Below are 21,989 nucleotides of genomic sequence, written 5' to 3' on the forward strand. Positions count from 1 at the left end.
ATTCTTAGAATAAGCTTTACTGTATTTATAAACAAAGGTTTGTCCAATTAAAAATCTTTGACAGTTCCATAATGAAAGAAGTGCACTTAGATTAAGTAATATTTATTGTACAGCACTTCATATATACATTTGTACATCAATACAATGTGAAATATGATACAGAGTGAGAGTCTGCAACTGATACCATCAGTTACGGCACACAGGAAAGCACCTTGGTCTACTCCGGTTTTGGTTCCTGTGGTTTTTGAGGATCTGATGTCTTCCCGTCATTAAGATTCATGGAGTCTGCTGTTTTCTCCTCGATGATCGTGGCCAGTTTCACTTCAGCATTTGAATCACTTTCTGCAGATTTATCTATAGGAAAATGAATTAAAGTTTAGTTCTTTTTAAATCCTTATCAAAGCACGTTTGCTTTACCACAATTAATGATGCTGGGTTTTCAATGACATGCATATTCCATAGGTTTTTTTTATATTGACAATGAAATGCTTTCTACAATCATGAAAGGAGACTTCCGGGTAGAATAAGAAAAGCCTGAAAAAATATACAGTGAAAACAGCCCAATCTGACACTCTGTAATCCATTTCACTGGGCATTCCAACTCTTATTTACATTCTCAATTTCTGGATCATATTTTCATTGTTTTTGAACTATTTATTCTGACGCACTGCATATTCCAACAAAACGATTTTCTCCCAATGCATGTCGGATTACACAGGTTTCACTGTACATACGAGTATATATAAACAAAGATATTTCTAAAAATGTGCATATTATTTTAAAGTAATTAATGGATAATCATGAAATTTTTATATGATATTGCTGGTAATATGCAGATTCTGTTACAAAATTGAAAAGAATTATATTCATAGTCTTTTAAAATAGAAGTCCCCTTTATCCAAGCTTTCTCAAAATTATAGGAATAACAATAGTTATAACCACCTCCATCCTTTTCCTGGTCCTTGGAATCCACTACTGTAACCTGGACCTCACTGGGTGGAGGGGTGGGTGGTTTTGGTGGAGGGAATATGATATTTTTGTCGGCCGTAATGTCCTTTATGAAAAAAGAAACACATTAAGATTATAATAAGATATCTCAATTATCGGCATTTAATACCATGTCATAATATTTGGCTTCAATACCATGTCACAATCTTATGCTTCAATACCATGTCACAATCTTATGCTTCAATACCATGTCACAATCTTATGCTTCAATACCATGTCACAATCTTGGCTTTTAATTTCATTTTGAAAATGAATCCGTTTATCATAATTATGATATTCAGAGATAATTTTACATAATTATAAGTGGATGTGAATCATTTACATGAAAAAATCTTATTTTCCAAATGACAAAGTTCCTTTACCTTGACGACCTCTTTCATTCTCTCCTTGATGGCATCAGTCTGAGTTATGTCCTGAACAACTGACCAGTTACCCTCAGAACTGATTGTTACTGGGAAGGAACATGCCAGCCCTTCTGGGACATCATACCACCCTAAACGAAATGAAATGTGAAACATTGAAATATAATCAAATTCACAAGTTTAAAGCAATATGATTGGTTCATTTGCCTTTATCAACATTTATTTATATCTTATATGTTGGGTTTCATCATATTGTGTGTTGGCAATGACAGCTCAAGTGAGCTTCTCTGATTGCCTGTTGTCTGTCTGTAAATTTTTCACATTTTTGACTTCTTCTCCAGAACCACTGGGCCAATTGCAACCAAACTTGACAAAAAGCATCCTTGGGTGAAGGGGATTCAACTTTGTTCCCCTTCAAAGGGGAGATAATTACAAAAATAGAGTGGAGTCATTTAAAAATCTTTTCAAGAACCACTAATTAAGCCAGAAAAGCTGAAGTTTACATGAAAGCTTTCTTACATAATGCAAATTCAATTTAATTAAAATCATGGCCCTCGGGAGTAGGATAGGGTCACAATAGGGGATCCAAGTTTTACATACAAATATATAGGGAAAATCTTCTCAAAAACCACTGGGTCAGAAAAGTTTACATTTATATGAAAGCTTCCTGTCATAGTGCAGATTCAAGTTTGTAAAAATCACGGCACCCTGGGGACAGTGTGGGGCCACAATGGGGGATCAAGTTATACAAACGAATCTTTTAAAAATCTTTTTGAGAACCACTGTGCTTGAGAAGTTTACATTTACATGAAAGCTTCCTGACAGAATGCAGATTCAAGTTTGCTAAAATCATGGTCCCTGGGGTAGGTTAGGGCCTTGGCCCAAAAAAATGTATATGTTGGTTTCCCACTTTTCCGATCGACCCTAAAAATTTCTGCCGACCCTAACACATTTTTTCCCCATTCTCACAGGTCTTGCAAATGTCATCACTACAACAAGAGTATATTTATTGACTTATTAAGTTATTTATTATGCACTAATACTAAACAGGTTCCAAAACACAGAAACAGTTTTTGCTTACAGTACAGTGGAAGTAATGTTTTGATTCATCATATAACTTTTATTTGATTACTAGATAATCACTATATTTTATGCATAATAGCTAGAATACTGAATCATTAAAAAATAATTCAACCTAAAAAAAAAAAAAAAACACTACCTACCTACCAACCCTTAAAAATTTTGAGGTGAAAGTGGAAACCAACATATATTTTTTTTGGCCTTTATAGGAATCAAAGTTTTACATGCAAATACACTGTATACAAGGAAAATCTTTAAATATGGGCCAAGGTGACTCAGATGAGAAATGTGGCCCATGGGCCTCTTGTTTTCAATTTTGTTACAATACAACATAATTAAGGAGGAATAACATGTCCCCATGCACATGTCTCCTCAAGTTTTCAAACAGAAGTATGCCCCCCCCCCCCCAAAAAAAAATCAGAAATATATTCTTTTTGCTCTTTGGATTACAACATTAGACTAGTTTGGTACAGAAGGCAAAATTGTCAAAGCCACAGATCAGAAAATTATAAACTGCATGGCCAATGTAGGGAAATACTATATTGAAATTCTAACACAACATCTTATTCCACTCATCCTTTATTTTATTTTGATCAGTTTGTTATACCCTCCAATCTAATTAAAAGCACGTTTTCTCAAATCGTGACACTGGAGCAGATCTTTCTCCAGTGTAATGGTTATAGTTTTAATTAGATGATCCACCTCAAGTGCTCAATTAAAGGGAGCTAACTTGAAGTCATCTTATGGAAAACTCTATATAAAAGAAAATGTTTAGATTTCACTTGTTAGCTATCCTAGCTCTTATATGAAATAAGTAATGAAATTGAACAAAGTTGCACTTAATTTACTGCATACAGAGAAATATTTGCCCCCATTTAAAAGATAAAAACTTCGAAAATTTCTCTCTTCTCAAGTTAACACAACTATCAGGGTAAATTTAAAATGGGGTTAAATCGTTTGCATAGGTAGAAGAGCAAAATAGATGAGGTGAAAATAAACCTGCATACAGTATCAATTTTGCATACCATCTGACGCAACTACAAGGGAGAAGATTTGTCCCTCTGGAGAGCCATTCCACCAATGAGCCATTGTGGTTTCAATGGCAGCAGCCCTGGACATGCTGGCAGAATGTTTCATTAGCTCCTGAGTTTTCTGGTGGCGAGTCTTCACCAACTCTGCAAAACAGTAAACTTGAGGTGAAGATTAACAATTCAGTAAAGGCATCTAGCATTTGTGTATAAATAGTCACAATGGATTCTAGTAAAATGACAATTACTACATACCAATGAATTCATTTTCTATCCACTTCTTATCCCAAATCATTTCAACAGCTGGTAATGAGAATGAGGGAGGTCCCCAGATAGCTCCATCATATCCATGGACGCGACATTTGGAAAGATCAATGTAAGAATCTCCACTGATGTTGCCCCAAATGATTAGATCCACCACTCCATTGGAGTTTATGCTCAATTTCTCTGCTACCACTGATTTAGCATTGTTTTCCAATGTACGTGAAAGTCCTACAATGTTTTGTTTAGGAATATTGGGGGCATTTTGGATCATCATGTAAATATTTAAATTAGTTGGACCAGTTCCTGTCAGGAGGACCTTGACATCTTTTTTAGCTTTGTCATTAATGGCCTTAGCATATTTTACATGGTGCTCTACAGACCGTTTCACAAAATCATCTCTGCTTTCCTTCTCTCGTTGAACCAAGTCATCCATCACAATAATTGCATCACATCCTTGAAAAGCTTTAGAAATGTCTGAGGTCACAATAATTTCTCTGAGAAGTCCATGTGCCAAGTCCATAGCTTCCATTCTAAGTCCATCTAATGATTCCATGTTAGACTTGTCATCTAGCAGATGCAGAGAAATCTCTGTTGTATCACCAAAAACATTCCCCCTGGCCATGGCATTGATTAAGTTGTAACAAACTGGGTTTGTTGCGTTTGTAATGCAGACATTAAGTGGGTGACTCAGGGCTTTGAATGCCTCCTCCTCCTTATCCTCTTCAATTTTGTACTCTTTATTTTCTTCAGCAATTTTTCGCATGTCTTCACTGACTTGTGTGGACTGTATGCCATAGTATCCATAGGCATATTCCTGGAATTCATTGGCACCTCCTATGAGGACCCCCTTTCCACCTCGATCAATGAGTTCTCTCCACACCAAAGGAGACTTCTTGTGGTCCCATTGCCTGGAACTGCATGTGTTTTTCAGCCATGTCTGATTTATTAAAATTAACTCATATTCATATTTTTCAAATGTGTATATCAAAATAGGAAAATGTTTATATAAAACTTGTCTAAATTTTGATGGGATCATTTTTCGTCAGCCTCTGCAAATCTATTATATATATAGCCATTCTGGCAAAAAATTTACCCAAGCAGGACATTGCAGTTCTCTTTTTAAACTTGAATTAAATATTCCATATGAAAGTTTATGGACTCTAAACAAAATGTGTCGCATAACATTATGTGTGAAACTTACATCCCATTCTTCTGGTTTAACAACTACTTTATGTAGTTGAAAGTCTGGTAAATTTCTTGCAAGTTTGTCGCCTAAGAGTTCTGATCTAGCATAGTATGGACAATCGGATTTTCCTGTATCAATTAAAAGCAGAAAAGAAGTCAGAATTGCATATATATATATACTGGCATATTTAACAAGATGTCTCCTTAAAATTAAGATGAATATATTCATTGCACTGAAAAGCCTTATTTCCTATATTCTTTTTGTATACTTGTTATTTTTAAAACTATTGTTTTAAAAAAAATCATACCTGCAATCACGATTTTAGCCATGTTTACACAGTTGTCAAGTCTGATCGGAACCTCCTCGGAATCAGTAAATCTTTTAGTAGTCTCAGCAAAGGGATTACGAAGGTCTTTTGAGCAGTCTGAAATGCGTAAAATCATTTCTTTTTCTGTATTTTAATAAAAGATATCGGTCTTCAGGAATATGAAATACCAGTGAGCCATTGAAGTGTATCCTTTGTATTATGAAATTTTATGCTATAATGAATTTTTATGTCATATGAAAATGTTTCTTTTCAATATTTTCTCATACCATCGTTCATTGCTGATTTTAGTAAAACTCATTCATTATTATTAGTTTTCGTCAGTAAAACGCTTCATACCATGGAGAGAAACCCAATAGTAGAATGCGTTTAATTGACGTAGATTTAATCAGCATGGAAATGGAAATGGAGAAGCATGTGGCAAAAAGCTCAGCGCAGAAAAGTTTAGCGTTGGATCCAAAGAAGCAGAAAGAATTTAAAAAGAAACTAAAGAAGATTAACTCAAAGGTAATGCATCAGAAAGTGTTTGGATTGGTTTACACAGAAGGTTGTGACAACTCGATCGGCGCGGCAGTCCTGAAAACAAAAAATTAAGAACAGCTGAAGAAAATTCATGTTAATTTTTTGTTTTGTTTGTTAAACAGAATGCTTGCTGGCTGCTCTCAGATACTTCAGTTGATAAAACATTATAAAACAGTATTCTGGACAGCAGGTGCATATATTAAATACTATGTTTACGGTGCCACTGCACCGTTTGATCAGGTTGGGAACACTTCCCCTATAGCGAGATACCTCGCTAAAACGCGATTATCTAACGAGAGCAAATATATCCCGTACAACCCGAGAAGAACACCCTTGGAGTACATATCTTCGTGTTTCACGTGAAAAGAAGAAAAAGTGCTTAAATGTCTGATACTTCTGCAAATATATTAACAGGTTGGAAACACTTCCCCTGTAGCAAGATATTCTCGCTAAAACGCGATTATCCCTCTTTAGCGAGAAATAAACATTACCATAAACAGGTGTTTTGGCGTCTTTATTGGAAATAATGGCAAATCCCATGCAACGCTGAATAAGCGTGACACGCACTCAACATGATGTGAATTGTTTCTATGAAATTGACAACATAGTCATGAAATTGCATATCAAAGTCGCTGCGCAAGAGGGAAGCAGTCTGAAATCCAATACACATCGTGAGTGTTTTTGTTTTGATTCATATATTTGCAGAAGTATCAGACATTTTAGCACTTTTTCTTCTTTTCACGTGAATCACGAAAAGATGTACTCCACGGGTGTTTTTCTCGGTTGTACGGGATATATTTATTCTCGCTAGAGAGGGATAATCGCGTTTTAGCGAGAATATCTCGCTATAGGGGAAGTGTTCCCGACCTGATTAATCAAAACAAAAATGCTCACGATGTGTATTGGATTTCAGACTCCTGTCCTCTTACGCAGCAACTTTGATATGCAATTCTTGACTATGTTATTAATTTTATAGAGACAATTCGTGTCATGTTGAATATGTGTCGCACTTATTCAGCATTGTATGGAATTTGCCATTATTTTCAATAAAGACGCCAAAACACCTGTTTATGGTTTTAAATGTTTACTCTCTCGCTAAAGAGGGATAATCACATTTTAGTGAGAATATCTCGCTATAGGGGAAGTGTTCCCAACGTGTTTGGGGGAGGTTGACAAAATACGGACACACTTGAAATAGATAAGAATGATACAAATCACGGATTCATTTTGCACGGATGATAAAAATTTCTGTGCCTTTTTTTTTTATAGAGAATATGCTAGCCTATTGATTTGTGACTTCGAACATACTTTGATTTTTAGCTCTTCTGAGCCGAAGGTTCAAAGAGCTAATCATATGGCCATATGTCTGGTGTTCTGTGTGCATCAACTTTTTGGGAAAAGGGCTATATCTCAAGAACCCCTAGGCCAATTTTTGTTAAATTTGTCACATGGTATCCTTGGCCCAAGGGCTTTCATTTGTACTAAAACTACGGTTGTTACCCATTAACAAGGGGAGATAATTAGGAAAACGCAAAAAAAGTAGTGGTTGCTAAAAAATTTTCTTTTCAAGAACCACTGGGCAAATTATCACCAAATTTATGTGTAAGAATGAGGAGAGGTTGTAGATAAAAAATTGTTCAAGGCATCATCCTTGGGCAAAGGGTGTGGTCTCAAGGTCACTTCAAAGTTGTTTTGTTAAAACTTTGATATTTTGCTTAGTATAAGGACTAGGATCATCAAATTTTGTCAGTTGATGCATCTTAGGACCTAATATCATGTTGTCTCAAAAGTAGGTCATGGTGACCTACTTTTTGAATTTCGCAGGTAATTATTAAATGGATTTTGATGCATATCTTGGACACTTTTGAGCCTATGATCATCAAAAGTTGTCAGTTGATGGATCATGAGACCTTGAAGTGCGTCATGTGAAAAGTATGTCACCATGACCTACTTTCTGAATTTTATGGCTAATCATTTATGAATACATTTTAGGTTGTTATTTCAGATACCGAGAGGTTTAGAATCATCAAACCTTGTAAGTTGATGCGTCTAGAGGCTTCAAAACATATTTATAAAAAATAAAAATAAAAAGTAGGTCACAGTGACCTACTTTTTGAATTTTGCAGATATTCATATTTTACATTTTCAATTTTAGAGGCATATTTTGGACACTATGAAAGCTAGGATCATCAAACTTTGTCAGTTGATGCATCTTGAGTCTTCATAGTTTGTTGACCAAAAAGTAGGTCATCGTGACCTACTTTTGGAATTTGACTGCTATATTTTAATATTTCAGATACTATTTGACTTAAAATTATCAAACTTTGTCAGTTGATGCATGTTGAGTCTTCAGAGTGTGTTGACTAAAAAGTAGGTCGCCATGACCTATTTTTGGATTTTGACGGCTATATATTTTAATATTTCAGATACTATTTGACTTACAATCATCAAACTTTGTCAGTTGATGCATCTTGGGTCTTTGGAGTGTGTCAACCAAAAAGTAGGTCACTGTGGCCTTCTTTTGGAATTTGACGGCTATATTTGAATACTATTTGACTTGTCAGTTGATGCATCTTTAGTCTTCAATGTGTCGACCAAAAGTAGGTCACTGTGACCTACTTTTGGACAGTTACATTTAAATTTTTAGGTACTATTTGACTTAACATCATCAAACTTTGTTAATTGATGAATCTTGGTTAGTGAGAATTTTTGCCTGTTCTACAATGTATCAGAAGAGTGATTCTAGGCCCATGGACCTCTTGTTTTTTGTGTGTGTGCATGTGGGTAGGGGATATATAGGTAGAATCTACCAGTCACGGACATTTTCCGTGCATTGTGACGTCACTGTAATTGTTTTGTAAAATTTAAACATACGAAATTTACACTAAATTACAGACTGAAGATGATATTCTTTCATAATACAAGAATAATATATTGTTTTAATTGTTATTTCTTATAATTCTTCAATAAGAACAATTTACAGAATTTCCGTAACTTTGGTATCCGTGACTTAAAAAATCGTCCGTGACTTTAAAAAAAAAAATATGCGCGTGATTTGAATTAACATTTGACATAAAATTGTTTTGTACTTGTAGAATGCCTCAATATGAATTAATATTTAATTGTACAAAGTGTCGCCAGTGGTTTCATCCACGATGTCAAAATTCAACACTTATAGTACTAAACAAATTAGGAAGTCAAAACACAATCAAGTGTATAGATTGTAAGAGTTTCGTAAATGATATATGATATCGATGTTATTAAATTCCTTGTAATTATTTACATGCATTTCGTGTTATTATTCCAGGTATTACAAGTCAGTACACATATGATACACTTTTTTTTTAATTCACGGAAATTGTTATTATTTGTGAAAAATGAATCCGTGATCTGTATTATTTATCTTTATTTTTGTACATCACGGAAATTGCATACAAATCACGGACATATTTTTTTTTTAGTCACGGATACCAAAGTTTATGAAATAACGATTAAATACTTGTATTATGAAAGAAATATAGTCTTCCGTCTGTAAATTTCACATGTTTATAATGTGCTGAAGGAATGACGGAAATATTGCATACAAATCACGGACATATTTTTTTACTGTCGACCTTTTTTTAATTTTTCTTCCCATCATCATAGACCTAAATTATGTAAACAAAGCAGCATTCTGTAAAAACTTGTCTCCAAATTGATCTCTACAACAGTCCACTAAATGGCATAAAATGTTAGTGCCACAACAGCGTCTTTTCACTGTATGCCGTTGTTGGGACAATCAGCAAAATACATGCATCAGAACCAGATATGGAGGTACCCTCTTATTCCAACGCAACCTCTATAAATCCTAAGTAAGGGAGAGTATCGCCATTTGCACATTTTATTTGCAAAATGTCATTGAGAGACTGCAATTCTCTATGACTGAGATTTTCTCTATACAGCTTACTCCGGATATATTGAAATTCAGGGGACCAATCTTTTTCTTTCAATATAACCGAAGTTCAAAATAAGTGAAATCTATACCCAAAAGCGGATCCAACACCGGTGACCCCACCCCTCGTTTAGTGTGTTTCCCAAGACCTCTGAGACTGTAACCCTCCGTTCTGAAATTTATTGATCCGAAACTAATTTCACATGGCATTTAATCAACTTCAGATATGTACTTTGTGCTTACTCACCCCCCCACCCCCCCTCACCCCACCTCTTTTCCAACTTTTAAGACTCCCCCCCCCCCCCACCCCCACCCCCCCTCACCCCACCTCTTTTCCAACTTTTAAGACTTTGTATCAGTCATGCCCAAAGCCTATATCAGGGGAGGCGAATTTTATTTATATGTGGTAACTTTCACAGGGGCCTAAGATACCATTTTTAATTATTATAATTTAAAAAGTTTGGTTATACATGTACAATCTGTTTCGTTTCAGTAGGTTTCGTTTCGTTTTGGTAGGTTTTGTTTCGATGGGTTTCGATTTCGTTTCGAACTTTACAGGTACCCCTTGATGAAGACTAGAGATTGCATTGAGTTATCATCCTTGGATTATTTTTATTGTTTTATTATATTCAAGACATAAAAGGTCTAAAGAGTATAGACTCTTGCCTGTATGTGTATAGACTAAAATGTTTTTGTCATGTGATTGAAATCTTGTTGATTTTTTTAGGTCACTCCAGGCAAAGAGAAGACATCAGGAGTTGTCTATCTTGGACACCTTCCCCATGGATTTTATGAGAACCAAATAAAGAAATATATGTCCCAGTTTGGGAAAGTGAAAGCAGTAAAAGTTTCACGTAGCAATAAGGTAAGATAACACAAAAGTCCAAAATTCATGAAGGTACAGTACATGACACAAGTTTTATACACCCAACGGTACTAAAGTCCACAATTCTGTAAAGATCTCATGAAGGTACAGTACATGACACAAGTTTTATACACCCACCGGTACTAGAAGTCCACAATTTTGTAAAGATCTCATGAAGGTACAGTACTTGACACGAGTTTTATACACCCACCGGTACTTTAATGCAGGAGAATATTGTGTCTGGGTCATTCTTTGTCATGGAAAAACTCATCACAAAGGTTATATAACCATGAGCATGAAAATTAGAAATTAAAAATGCTTGTTTTGGGTCATACTGGAATGGAGAGACATTAGAGGCTACTTATCATGAAAAAATATGCACTGGACCATGATTTTTACAAACTTGAATCTGCACTATGTCAGGAAAGCTTTCATTTAAATGTAAACTTTTCTGGCCCAGTGGTTCTTCAGAAGATTTTAATGATTTTCCATATATATTTGTATGTAAAACTTTGATCCTCTATTGTGCACAGGCAATTGTATCACTTGGGTTTGAATTTACTATTAAAGAGTAAAGGTATAGAACTCTAAATATAGGGTACCCATGTTAGCCGATGTAAAAACAATAAACGAAATGGTATAAAATTTTAATTCTACTCTGTATTCTAATATAATATTCATACATAATCAATCTACATTACTACCAAAGTACATCCCGAAATTCCTTATACTTCCCAAGATGAATTCGGAAAATGCCAATTCTTTTTTGGTCGAGTTTTAGCTGGGCCCTGACACTATATGACTAAACAGAATGTTTGAGCATTGCATCAAGCCAATTACATAGAATGTGCAGTATTAGATATCATTTCGAAGTTGAATTTCTTACCCCAATTCATAAACTGAAGTCTGTGATAGCTCCAAGTGACGGAAAATTCTAAAACCGTCTGCACTTTCACTTACCACAGCCTGGTACAACTGATTACCCAAAAAGAATGAAAAGACCTATAACAATTTAGAGATCAAATACTAATTTTTTATCAATATTGATTCATTATAGTACATAAATTATGCTAATGACCAGTCTTTATAAAGATACAAATGTCTTATTATGTCTATTTTTATCCAAACCACATTAACACAGGTGTTTGACGATTTATAATAATGATGTTCATTTGGGTAGTTAGTGGCAGCAGTCAAAATGGCTGTGATACATGAAAGTTCAGACAGTTTTAGAATTTCAATCACAAGGAGCTATTATGGAGTTGCTTAGAAATGATATCTAATGCGTATTGATGCATTGTGACATCATCAGTTTCAGAGAGACATGATCTGGATTCAGATCACCACAGTGTGGTAATCCAGAAAGTCGGATCATATTCTGTGAATTTAACAGCATCAAAACACGGATTATTAATTTGTCTTGCATCTGTCCATCTGTTTGTTAGTCTTTATATCAGTCACTTCCACAATATAGCAACTGCAGGCATTACAAGTTCCTTAAACACACTACAATATTTCTGTAATGTTTGTACATACTTTGTAGACAGGGAAAAGTAAAGGCTACGCCTTTGTGGAGTTTCAATCTGACGATGTGGCAAAAATTGTGGCAGATACAATGAACAATTACTTGGTGTTTGAAAGACTTATCAAATGTAAGAGTTAATTTTAATCTCATGAGTATTATATATTTACTTTGAAGAATTATGTATAAAAAGAAAGATAGAATAACTGAAATAGCAAATGCCTTTCTAGCACTTATTGATCATGTACAACTTTTTTAGGCCAGTATATGTCATCGTCTAAACTTCATCCAACAACATTAGGAAGAAAGAGTGGGGTTTTTAAGCCACCTAAGTCACATGCCATTGCACGTGACAGACATAACAACAAGAAAAGGGAGATCAAGCAAGAGAGGACCATCAAGAGGTTAATGAAGAACCACAAAAAGAAAAGTGATCTCCTGAAAACGTTAGGAATAGACTTGCAAATGGAAGGTCTTGTAAGTACATGTAGTTAAAATTGTGTTTTTTCCAACTTTTAACTGATGTCATTTTAGAATGGCTTTGTATTTTATCTGGAAAGTCTTTTTGTCTTCAGTCTTTTAGCTCATTTGAGCTGAAAGCTCAATTGAGCTTTTCTGATCACCTGTTGTCCGTCGTCTGTCTGTCCGTCCATCCATCTGTCCGTCTGTCTTTAAACTTTTTACATTTTCGACTTCTTCTCCAGAACTACTGGGCCAATTTGAACTAAACTTGGCCAAAAGTATCCATGGGTGAAGGACTTTCAAGTGTGTTGAAATGAAGGACCATGTCCCTTTCAAAGGGGAGATAATGACAAAAATGCAAAAATAGGGTTGGGTCATTTAAAAATCTTCTACTCAAGAACCACTGAGCCAGAAAAGCTGATATTTACATGAAAGCTTCCTGACATAGTGCAGATTTAAATTTGTAAAAATCATGGCCCCCGGGGTAGGATGGGGCCACAGTGGGGGGGGGGGGGGGTGTCAAAGTTTTGCATACAAATATATTAATAGGGAAAATCTTTAAAAATCTTATTCTCAAAAACTACTGGGGCAGGAAAGTTGAAAGAACAAGGTACAATTGTGTACATAAAAAGGCCCAAAAAATTTCTCTGATTTGAATGTGTCTTGAATCAAGCTTGATACATGTATGTGTTTTGAATAAATTAAATACATGCCAAGTATACTATCTCAACTTAAATCAAAGTTATTTCTAATTTTATAGCATTATTACGTCATGAATAAGAGTTTTTCCCGCCATTTTTTGAAAAGAGTTTGATAACTTTAAATTTTATCTAGATTATTGCTTAGGAAAAGGTGTGCCCATCCGTCGAGCAAAATGTAATTAATATATATTGTGTATTAAGAGAAGACGAAAAATGTATTTGAATATGAATTTGCTCGACGCATGGGCTGTATGTTTTCTGAAAGGAAAACACCCTGAATTTTTTTAATTTTTCATTAATTTTGGCATTTTTGGCAATTTTATGCCAACTTCACACTCCTGTCATACAACACAAAGCAATTTCAGATCAAATTAAACGTAGTTTTGATTTGCTTATATATTCCTTATTTTGAATGCCAGATTTTGGGACCCCTGCTGAAATCATCTATTTTCTGGGCCAGATGACAGTAGAAACTGTACCTACTTCTTTACATAAAAGCTTCCTATCATAGTGCAAATTTAAGTTTGTAAAAATCATGGCGCCAGGGGGCAGGATAGGGCCACAATTGGGGATCAAAGTTTTATATACAAATATATGGGAAAATCATTAAAAATCTTCTTCTGAAAAATCACGGGGCCAGAAAATTTTACATTCACATGAAAGCTTCCTGACATGTCAAGATTTAATGTTGAAAAAATCATGGCCCCATGTGGTTGGGGCCACAATAGGGATCAAAGTTTTACATGTGAATATGTAGGAAAATCTTTAAATATAACAGTGACTCAGGTGAGCAATGTGGCCCATGGGCCTCTTGTTTAAATTTTATCCAAGCTGCTTTTGTGCAATGCTTGGACATTGCATTTTGCAAAAACTGCTTGCTCGTAAAGTGTAGTTTTGGTACATCTTGTATTAGAGTGATGCTAAATCAGATCTATTTTTAATCTTTCGTAACTGATTTTCCACTGATATATACATGTGAATATATATTTTGAAGTTTTGTGCTCTACTTTTATAATTATGCTTCCTTCAAAGAAGAATTGCATATTGCTTTGCACTTGTCGGTTGGTCTGTAAACCACACATCCGCTCAATATCTTGAGAACCATTCATGTGATTGAAATTATATTTATGCCCCCCTTCGAAGAAGAGTTACATATTGGTTTACACCTGTCGGTCGGTATGTCAGTTGGTCGGTCGGTAGATCACATGTTGTCCGCTCAATATCTTAAGAACCAATCAATTGATCATAATGATATTTTATATGTGGGTTGGTTATGAGAAGAAGAGGACCCCTAATGTTTTTCAGGTCCAAAGGTCAAGGGTCAATCTACTCTGAAAATAAGACCTTGTCCGCTCAATATCTTGAGAACCCTTTGCTTGACAGATATCAAATTTCATACACTGGTACATCTTCACAAGTCAAGGGTTATTGATTCGTTACCTCGCACTAACCAATAACCCTTGACTTGTGAAGATGACACTGGTACATCCCAAGGAGTAGATGACCACTATTGATTTTGAGGTCACATGGTCAAAGGTCAAACTGGACATAAAAATATACTGACCACTCAATATCTTGAGAACCCTTTGTTTGACAGACATCAAATTTGGTACACTGGTACATCTTCAGGAGAAGATGACCCCTATTGATCTTGAGGTCATATGGTCAAAGGTCAATGGTTAAACTGGTCATAGTAATATTGTCTCCTATATTTTAAGAATTATTTGCTTGATTGACACCAAACCTGGTACACTGGTACAGCATAAGGAGTAGATGACCCCTATTGATTTTTAGGTCACTTGGTCAATCCACTCCTGACATTGGAAGATATTGTCTGCTCAATATTTTGAATTGGTGATACCACCATCAATCAAATTATGCATGTGTATAACCCTTTTCAATTTTGCATTTGGGGGGGGGGGGGGGGGGGGGACATATATGTTTTACGAACATCCCTTGTTTATCAAGAAGGTATATAAACACTGATGGAATGAGGTAATTAGGGCCCCACTTATAGCCAGGAGGCCAATAGTGATCAGTCTGTGCAGTGACAATTTTCAAGACTGCAGCTACAATGTATTACATTGAAAATTTATATACGTACTTATATCAATGGGTTACAGATCAGATTTGACTTTGGCGTTTCTATGATAATAATAATAATAAAGCCTTTATTTGTCCAGGATTACATATTTAGCAATAACACTAGTTTTCAATATGGTCCTGCATATAACATACATTCAGACAGGTAGTAGTGAAATAAACACCGATTAAAAGAAGTAGAATACATATAAACTTAAGAAATGATAATTTCTGGACATTTTGAAAGAGTTATGGACCTTGAATGTTATTAGTTTCAGGGATTTGACAATTTTCTGGACCTATTTTTGGCTGTTGAATTGAAAATTTATACATCAATGGGTTACAGAACAGGTTTTAATTACGTTTATATAATCCCACAAAGCGGGGTCGTTTGTGATGCTGGCCACCACAATGATATCTATTACCTGTATAATCTGCACTGTATCCCATGTTTCCATTATTTACTGCATGTTCACAGATCATTTATTCCCTAGGGACAGTTTGAACCTTGCTTTAATTATAATTATTGGAATTGCATTTGCAGGAGAAAGTTTTGGAAACAGGGAAGCAAATTCTAATGGAGAAAGAAAAGGAGAAAGCAGCTGATAAAATTTCAGAACCAGTCAAAGTAGCTTCTTTAAAGACACCCTTGAAAGAGAAGGCAAAAACACCCAAATCTGGCCAAAAATCAAAAACACCTAAGGTGCAGACCCCAGCAACAGATCGTACTCCTAAAGCAACACCAACTGCAACAACCAAGACAACACCAGCAACATCAAAAGAATTGATTACCCCTAAACATAAAGTAACTCCCACGCCACAGAAGAAAACGAAAAAGACTCCAGGTCCTGGGATATCCCCTAAGACAACACCACCAACATCAAAAGAATTGATTACCCCTAAACATAAAGTAACTCCCATGCCACAGAAGAAGAAGAAAAATACTCCAGATCCTGGGATTTCCCCCAAGAATAGCAGTATGGAGATCTTAATGGAAGATAGTGAGGAGGAGGAGATTTTATTTAAAACTCCTCCAAACACCATGCGATCATCTGCAACACCAAGTTTATCCGCTTCAGCCAAGAAAAAACGTGCTAAGGCAGGTAAAGAAAACACTGACATCCAGACTCCTGTCAGAGACATCAAAGAGCCACAAAGCAAGAAGAAAAAGAGAAATCTGAAAGTATGAAATCAATAAGTACTATGACAGATAAAAATGACAAGGGGGGGGGGGGGTAAATCTGTGTCATATTTGATTAAACACTTTAACATGGAGATTTACTTGTCATTGTATTGTCTCAGTGACCTTGAAATAAAAGACACCATAGAATCTTCCATATCTGCTTCATATTTGAATATTTTAATACGCAACTTCCGACATATCAGCTTTTTTGTGATGGAGGTGTGTTCAGTATTCTGTTGAACGCTTGGGTGGGTACAAGATGTATACATATATTATAGACTAGCTATGTAAATAAGGATAAAAGTTATGAAAGCGTGAATTTTGTTTATATCAGCCATTCGTATACATTAAACTAACCATATGAAGAATAATATTTGTTTGAATTAGGCCATTAAATTATATATGGAATTATTTTTTATTTCCTCTTCTGCATGAGTGATACTTTAATCAAAGAAAGATGGTGATTATCGATTTTTGTTTGAGCTATTTTATTATCAAATACTCATAAACTTACTTCAATTGTGTGTCCCAGCAGTTTGGGTGGTTGCTTGATGTCTGATAATCATCCTTTAGGCAATATATGAAGGCAGCGATAAGCATTTGTACCGCATGTGGACGAAAGTATCTTTTGCGTCTCGCTGTGCGTAATAGTTCCACAAAGGGAAAGAACTATTGGGCAACTCGGAAATTGCGTATTGAACATAGACATTAAGGGTAAAGTCAGCATATCGCAAATTCTATAGTTGTTATGGTGATCTAATATACAAATGTAACATGTCAGTATAATTAGATCCATTGCTGTCTGATGTGTTTTATACCAATGTTGTTAGGCTGTTCATTTCATACTGATTTAATCACGGATTACTTCGTTTACCTGATCAAGATATAGGGCTCACGGCGGGTGTGACCGGTCAATAGGGGAGGCTTGCTCCTCCTAGGCACCTGATCCCACCTCTGGTGTGTACGGGGTCCGTGTTTGCCCAACTATCTATTTTGTATTGATTTTAGGAGTTATGAGATTGATCACTGTTTGTTATCTTCACCTTTTTTATAGTAGGATCAACCTTACTACCTTACATGTATATTGTCACTGGCACTTTGGGACATGTTTTTATACAATTACTTTCTCACCTATATAGTAAGAGAATTACTACTACATTTGTACATGTTTAGTACGACTGGTAACAGGATTTGTTGAAGAATAAACAGATTTTATGTTTTGTAACATCAAACAAGATGTAGAATAGTGTAATTATGTATTAAAATGATCAGAGAAAAAGGGTGCAATTATGAATATTCTTAAAATTGTATTTGATGGCCGTTATAGTGATCTGGTCAGCCAATAGAACCTATCATTGGGTCAAATGCTGTCTGACGTGTTTCATACCGATTGTTAGGCCATTCTTGGCACACTGATTTTGATTGCAGATAACTGTTTGACTGGTCGAGATGTGGGGTGTGAGCGGTCGACGGATGCTTTCTCCTCCTGCTAGGCACCTGATCCCACCTCTGGTGTGTCCAGGGGTCCGTGTTTGCCCAACTATCTATTTTGTATTGCTTGTAGGAGTTATGAGATTGATCACTGTTCGTTATCATCACTTTTGTAGGAGTTATGAAATTGATCACTGTCCATTATCTTCACCTTTATAGAAGTTATGAGGTTGATCACTGTTTGTTATCTTCACCTTTATAGGAGTTATGAGATTGATCACTGTTCGTTATCTTCACCTTTGTAGGAGTTATGAGATTGATCACTGTTCGTTATCTTCACCTTTATAGGAGTTATGAGATTGATCACTGTGCGTTATCTTCACCTCTATAGGAGTTATGAGATTGATCACTGTTCGTTATCTTCACCTCTATAGGAGTTATGAAGTTGATCACAGTTCGTTATCTTCACCTCTATAGGAGTTATGGGATTGATCACTGTTCGTTATCTTCACCTTTCGTTGATGACACTTCCAGAGATTCTTTCCTCTTCTAGCTACAATTATTTGAGTTTATGTTAATTTGGCGCTCCATAATTATTTCGTTATAATATCGAGTTAGATATCTCGTTATAATAACGTCATAACGACTAGTATTTATATATGGAGCGCCAACTTAACATAAACGCAAACATTCGCCGATTACACTCAAATAAATGCAAATAACTGAGCACAATAAATTACATGTAGTTGATTTGATGCGCGCATCAACTGACTTATTGCGGGCAGTAATTGATTTGACGAGCGTATTAACTAGTGCGGACAATGATTGAAGCTTGACCTTTGATGATTAGAACTTGCTCAAATCTCCAATAAAATGAAATACGATCGAATCATTCGTTATATATCGAGGGTGGGATAGTAGAATTCCACCGAGGGGACGAGATTCCCCGTACTGTGATTAAAATAAAATCTCTAACTAATATATGCGATTATTTTACGATAACTATCATGCAAGACTATATTAGTCGAAGGTGACGAGAAAATATTCATTTCTTATCCCCAAACAAGGGAATAGGTGACTGTATTTGAATTTATGAAAAGACCGGATTTCAGTTGTCAAGAAGTCCTTATAATATAATCTTTATTTATCGTTCTAATAAATAGTCGAATTGTGCAATATTTGTTTGTCAGTAGTTAAAAAAATCGATATTTGAGCGAAAAGTCAAGTAGGATACTCATCTATCTGTTTATTCCACCTAACGTCAATCCAATAAAATTGAATGATGCAATCGTTCATGAAGAGGGGACAAGCGAATATGTATCTGTCAGGCACAGAAATCACCAAATGTACTTCATTTTAAATTCATGCAGAAATTTAAATTTTCTTTAAATGAAAATACAAGCCGACCAAGCCCCTCTATGTTCTTCTGTTAAACATCACAGAAAATAATGATAAAAAAAACCCCACATTTATTCAGATATAGGATTAGTGTAGGTATAAACGTACACATGACCAGTAACATTTTAGATTTTCTGCAAATCAATTAATATATATGTACATTTTTTAATTAAACGTATATGTATTTGTTTAAAAACAATTAAAATTGATAAATGTACACTTCAGTTTTTGCCTTTAATTAATATCAAATTGTGACAAGAAAACACGTTGACGCAAGCGTCAAGGATATCAGGCCGCAGAAAATGAAAGAAAATCATTCTACTACAAAAATGCTTGTGACTTTGTGATATTGCTATGGTAAACTAAAATATGTAGAAGCAATTTTACGTGTGGGTGAGTGTGCAGGCGCATAGCCCGATAACGAAATTGGAGTACGCAGAGTATGGCAAGGGGTCTGGGGACCGTCTTGAGACCCCCAATGGGTCCAAGGTAAAGCCCCGGTGGGGGCCCAGGGAATGAAGCCCCTGGATGTTACCAATGAAATAAAACATATTTTTGTGTATTGAAACAGGGTTTCTTGTCAATTTCCAAACCTCAAAAAATTCAAAAAAATCATTTTCTATAGTGTTCTATTATGCCAACTCACCATGTGTACGTGGACTGACTTTACATTCGTGTTATAATTCTTTTTTCGCTGTTTTCGATCGACTGGTACATATGGTAAATGCTGCTAATATAACAAAGAATATCATAATCTGTCTACTACAAGTACATTATCATGTGGTTGTGAATGAAATACCAATCTTATTCGATAATCAAGTGATATTCGACATTATTCTGATGGTTTGATATTCGACATTATTCTGATGGTTCAAATAGTTCCACTGCCTTGTGGATGGCTTTGGCAAGTCAAAGGCTATGGGGGGAAATCCAGAAAGAAAATCCGTGTAGATGAACACGAAAGCAAGGGAAAGCAATCATCTAAGGGAAGGACAACCCCAACAAAAAACCACTGGTCCTCCGAGTTCGGGGGGTTATGCTTAGGGCCAGCAACCCTAACATGTTAAACAAAAGACGCTACGGAAACCTTAACCAGAGAACAAAATGACGGAAGAAGGATTGACACCACTCAGGACACTGGAAGTATGACGGGTGAATCATCCATCCCGACAGGAGATGTCCTTCGACCGAAAACAACCCGTAGAGTGGGCTGCTGGAACGTGCGGACCCTCTACCAAACAGGAAAACTAGCACAAGTGGTGAGAGAAATGGAGCATTACAAGATCGAGCTCCTAGGAATTAGTGAAGCCAGATGGACAGGTAGTGGATCAAAACAACTAGTATCAGGACATCAGATACTCTACTCTGGAAGAACCGACGACCATCATAGCAAAGGAGTAGCCATTATTACAACAAAGGAGGTCCACAGAAGTCTTTTAGAATGAAAACCTGTGAGTGAGCGAATAATAACAGCAAGGTACAACTCAGTCTTCGCGAAATTGACTGCTGTGGTTTGCTATGCGCCAACAGATGATGCGGAAGATGAAGAGAAAATATCTTTCTATGACCTTTCTATGACAGTCTACAAAAGGTAGTAGACGACACACCATCTCATGATGTTCTGCTTATCCTTGGAGACTTAAATGCTAAAGTTGGAAAATGCAACCAAGGTAAAGAAACCATCATGGGCCAGCAAGGAATAGGAGAATGTAACAACAACGGAGAGAGACTATGCACTTTCTGCCCAGAAAACGACCTAGAAATTGGTGGAACTATATTCATGCACAAAGACATCCATAAGACAACATGGAACTCACCAGATGGTTATACAAAGAACCAAATTGACCATATTATCATCAACAAGAGACGGAGAAGTAGTCTTCTCGATGTGGTTGCAAAACAAGGGCTGATGTGGGAAGTGACCACTCTCTAGTACTGGCAAAAATCAAGTTAAAACTGAGGAAATCAAGGAAAAAAGATCAAAGACCACCTCCAATCAACATCCAAAAACTTAAAGATACAAAGACCCTGAGATCTTTTCAATTAAAAGTCCAAAACAAGTTTTTAACACTCATGGAACATCCTGATGAAATCGATATGGAAACATTTAACAACGTATTAATAGAAAATAGTCAACAAATACTTGGTCCAAAGAGAAAGAAAAAAGAAGAATGGATTTCAGATCAAACATGGAAAATAGTAGAAGAACGGAAAGAGAGGAAAAGTAAAATCTTGTCCAAAAAATCCAAGAGGCAAAAGAACCAACTCCAGGCAGAATATCGGGCTATGGACAAGGAAGTAAAGAGGAGTGCAAGAGCTGACAGAAAGGCATACACTGAAAAGCTAGCTTATGAGGCAGAACAAGCAGCTTCTAAACAAGACATGCAGACCCTCTATCGAATTACAAAAACATTAGCAGGTAAATTTCAGTCATCAGAGCTACCAATTAAAGACAAACAGGGAAATGTACTATCAAAAGAAGAAGACATACTGAAACACTGGAAGGAGCATTTTGAAGAAGTATTTAATATGAAAGACCCAGAGAACGAGGCAATAATAATACCAGCCACGGACACATTAGATATTAATACTGATCCACCAAGTATAGAAGAGGTAAAAAAAGGCAATCGCTAAACTTA

At 35.8% G+C, this 21,989-nt stretch overlaps 2 protein-coding genes across 2 annotated transcripts; one reads left to right on the plus strand and one right to left on the minus strand.

The window, feature by feature from the left end:
• Nucleotides 1-86: 86 nt before the first annotated feature.
• Nucleotides 87-5,305, minus strand: LOC125683632 (putative malate dehydrogenase 1B). The gene is made up of 7 exons (XM_048924994.2): nucleotides 5,236-5,305; nucleotides 4,944-5,056; nucleotides 3,734-4,679; nucleotides 3,476-3,625; nucleotides 1,371-1,501; nucleotides 943-1,054; nucleotides 87-354 (listed from the first exon to the last, which is right to left on the minus strand). The coding sequence occupies exons 1-7, from the start codon at nucleotides 5,255-5,257 to the stop codon at nucleotides 218-220; spliced, it is 1,611 nt and encodes a 536-aa protein (XP_048780951.2). The 5' UTR covers nucleotides 5,258-5,305; the 3' UTR covers nucleotides 87-217.
• A 276-nt stretch (nucleotides 5,306-5,581) lies between these two features.
• On the plus strand, nucleotides 5,582-16,675 carry LOC125683634 (MKI67 FHA domain-interacting nucleolar phosphoprotein-like). Its single transcript, XM_048924996.2, has 5 exons — nucleotides 5,582-5,760; nucleotides 10,434-10,571; nucleotides 12,115-12,223; nucleotides 12,353-12,570; nucleotides 15,883-16,675. The coding sequence occupies exons 1-5, from the start codon at nucleotides 5,617-5,619 to the stop codon at nucleotides 16,525-16,527; spliced, it is 1,254 nt and encodes a 417-aa protein (XP_048780953.2). The 5' UTR covers nucleotides 5,582-5,616; the 3' UTR covers nucleotides 16,528-16,675.
• The last annotated feature ends 5,314 nt before the right edge of the window (nucleotides 16,676-21,989 follow it).

The sequence above is a fragment of the Ostrea edulis genome, chromosome 6, assembly GCF_947568905.1.
Source record: "Ostrea edulis chromosome 6, xbOstEdul1.1, whole genome shotgun sequence".
In the NCBI taxonomy this organism is placed as follows: domain Eukaryota; kingdom Metazoa; phylum Mollusca; class Bivalvia; order Ostreida; family Ostreidae; genus Ostrea; species Ostrea edulis.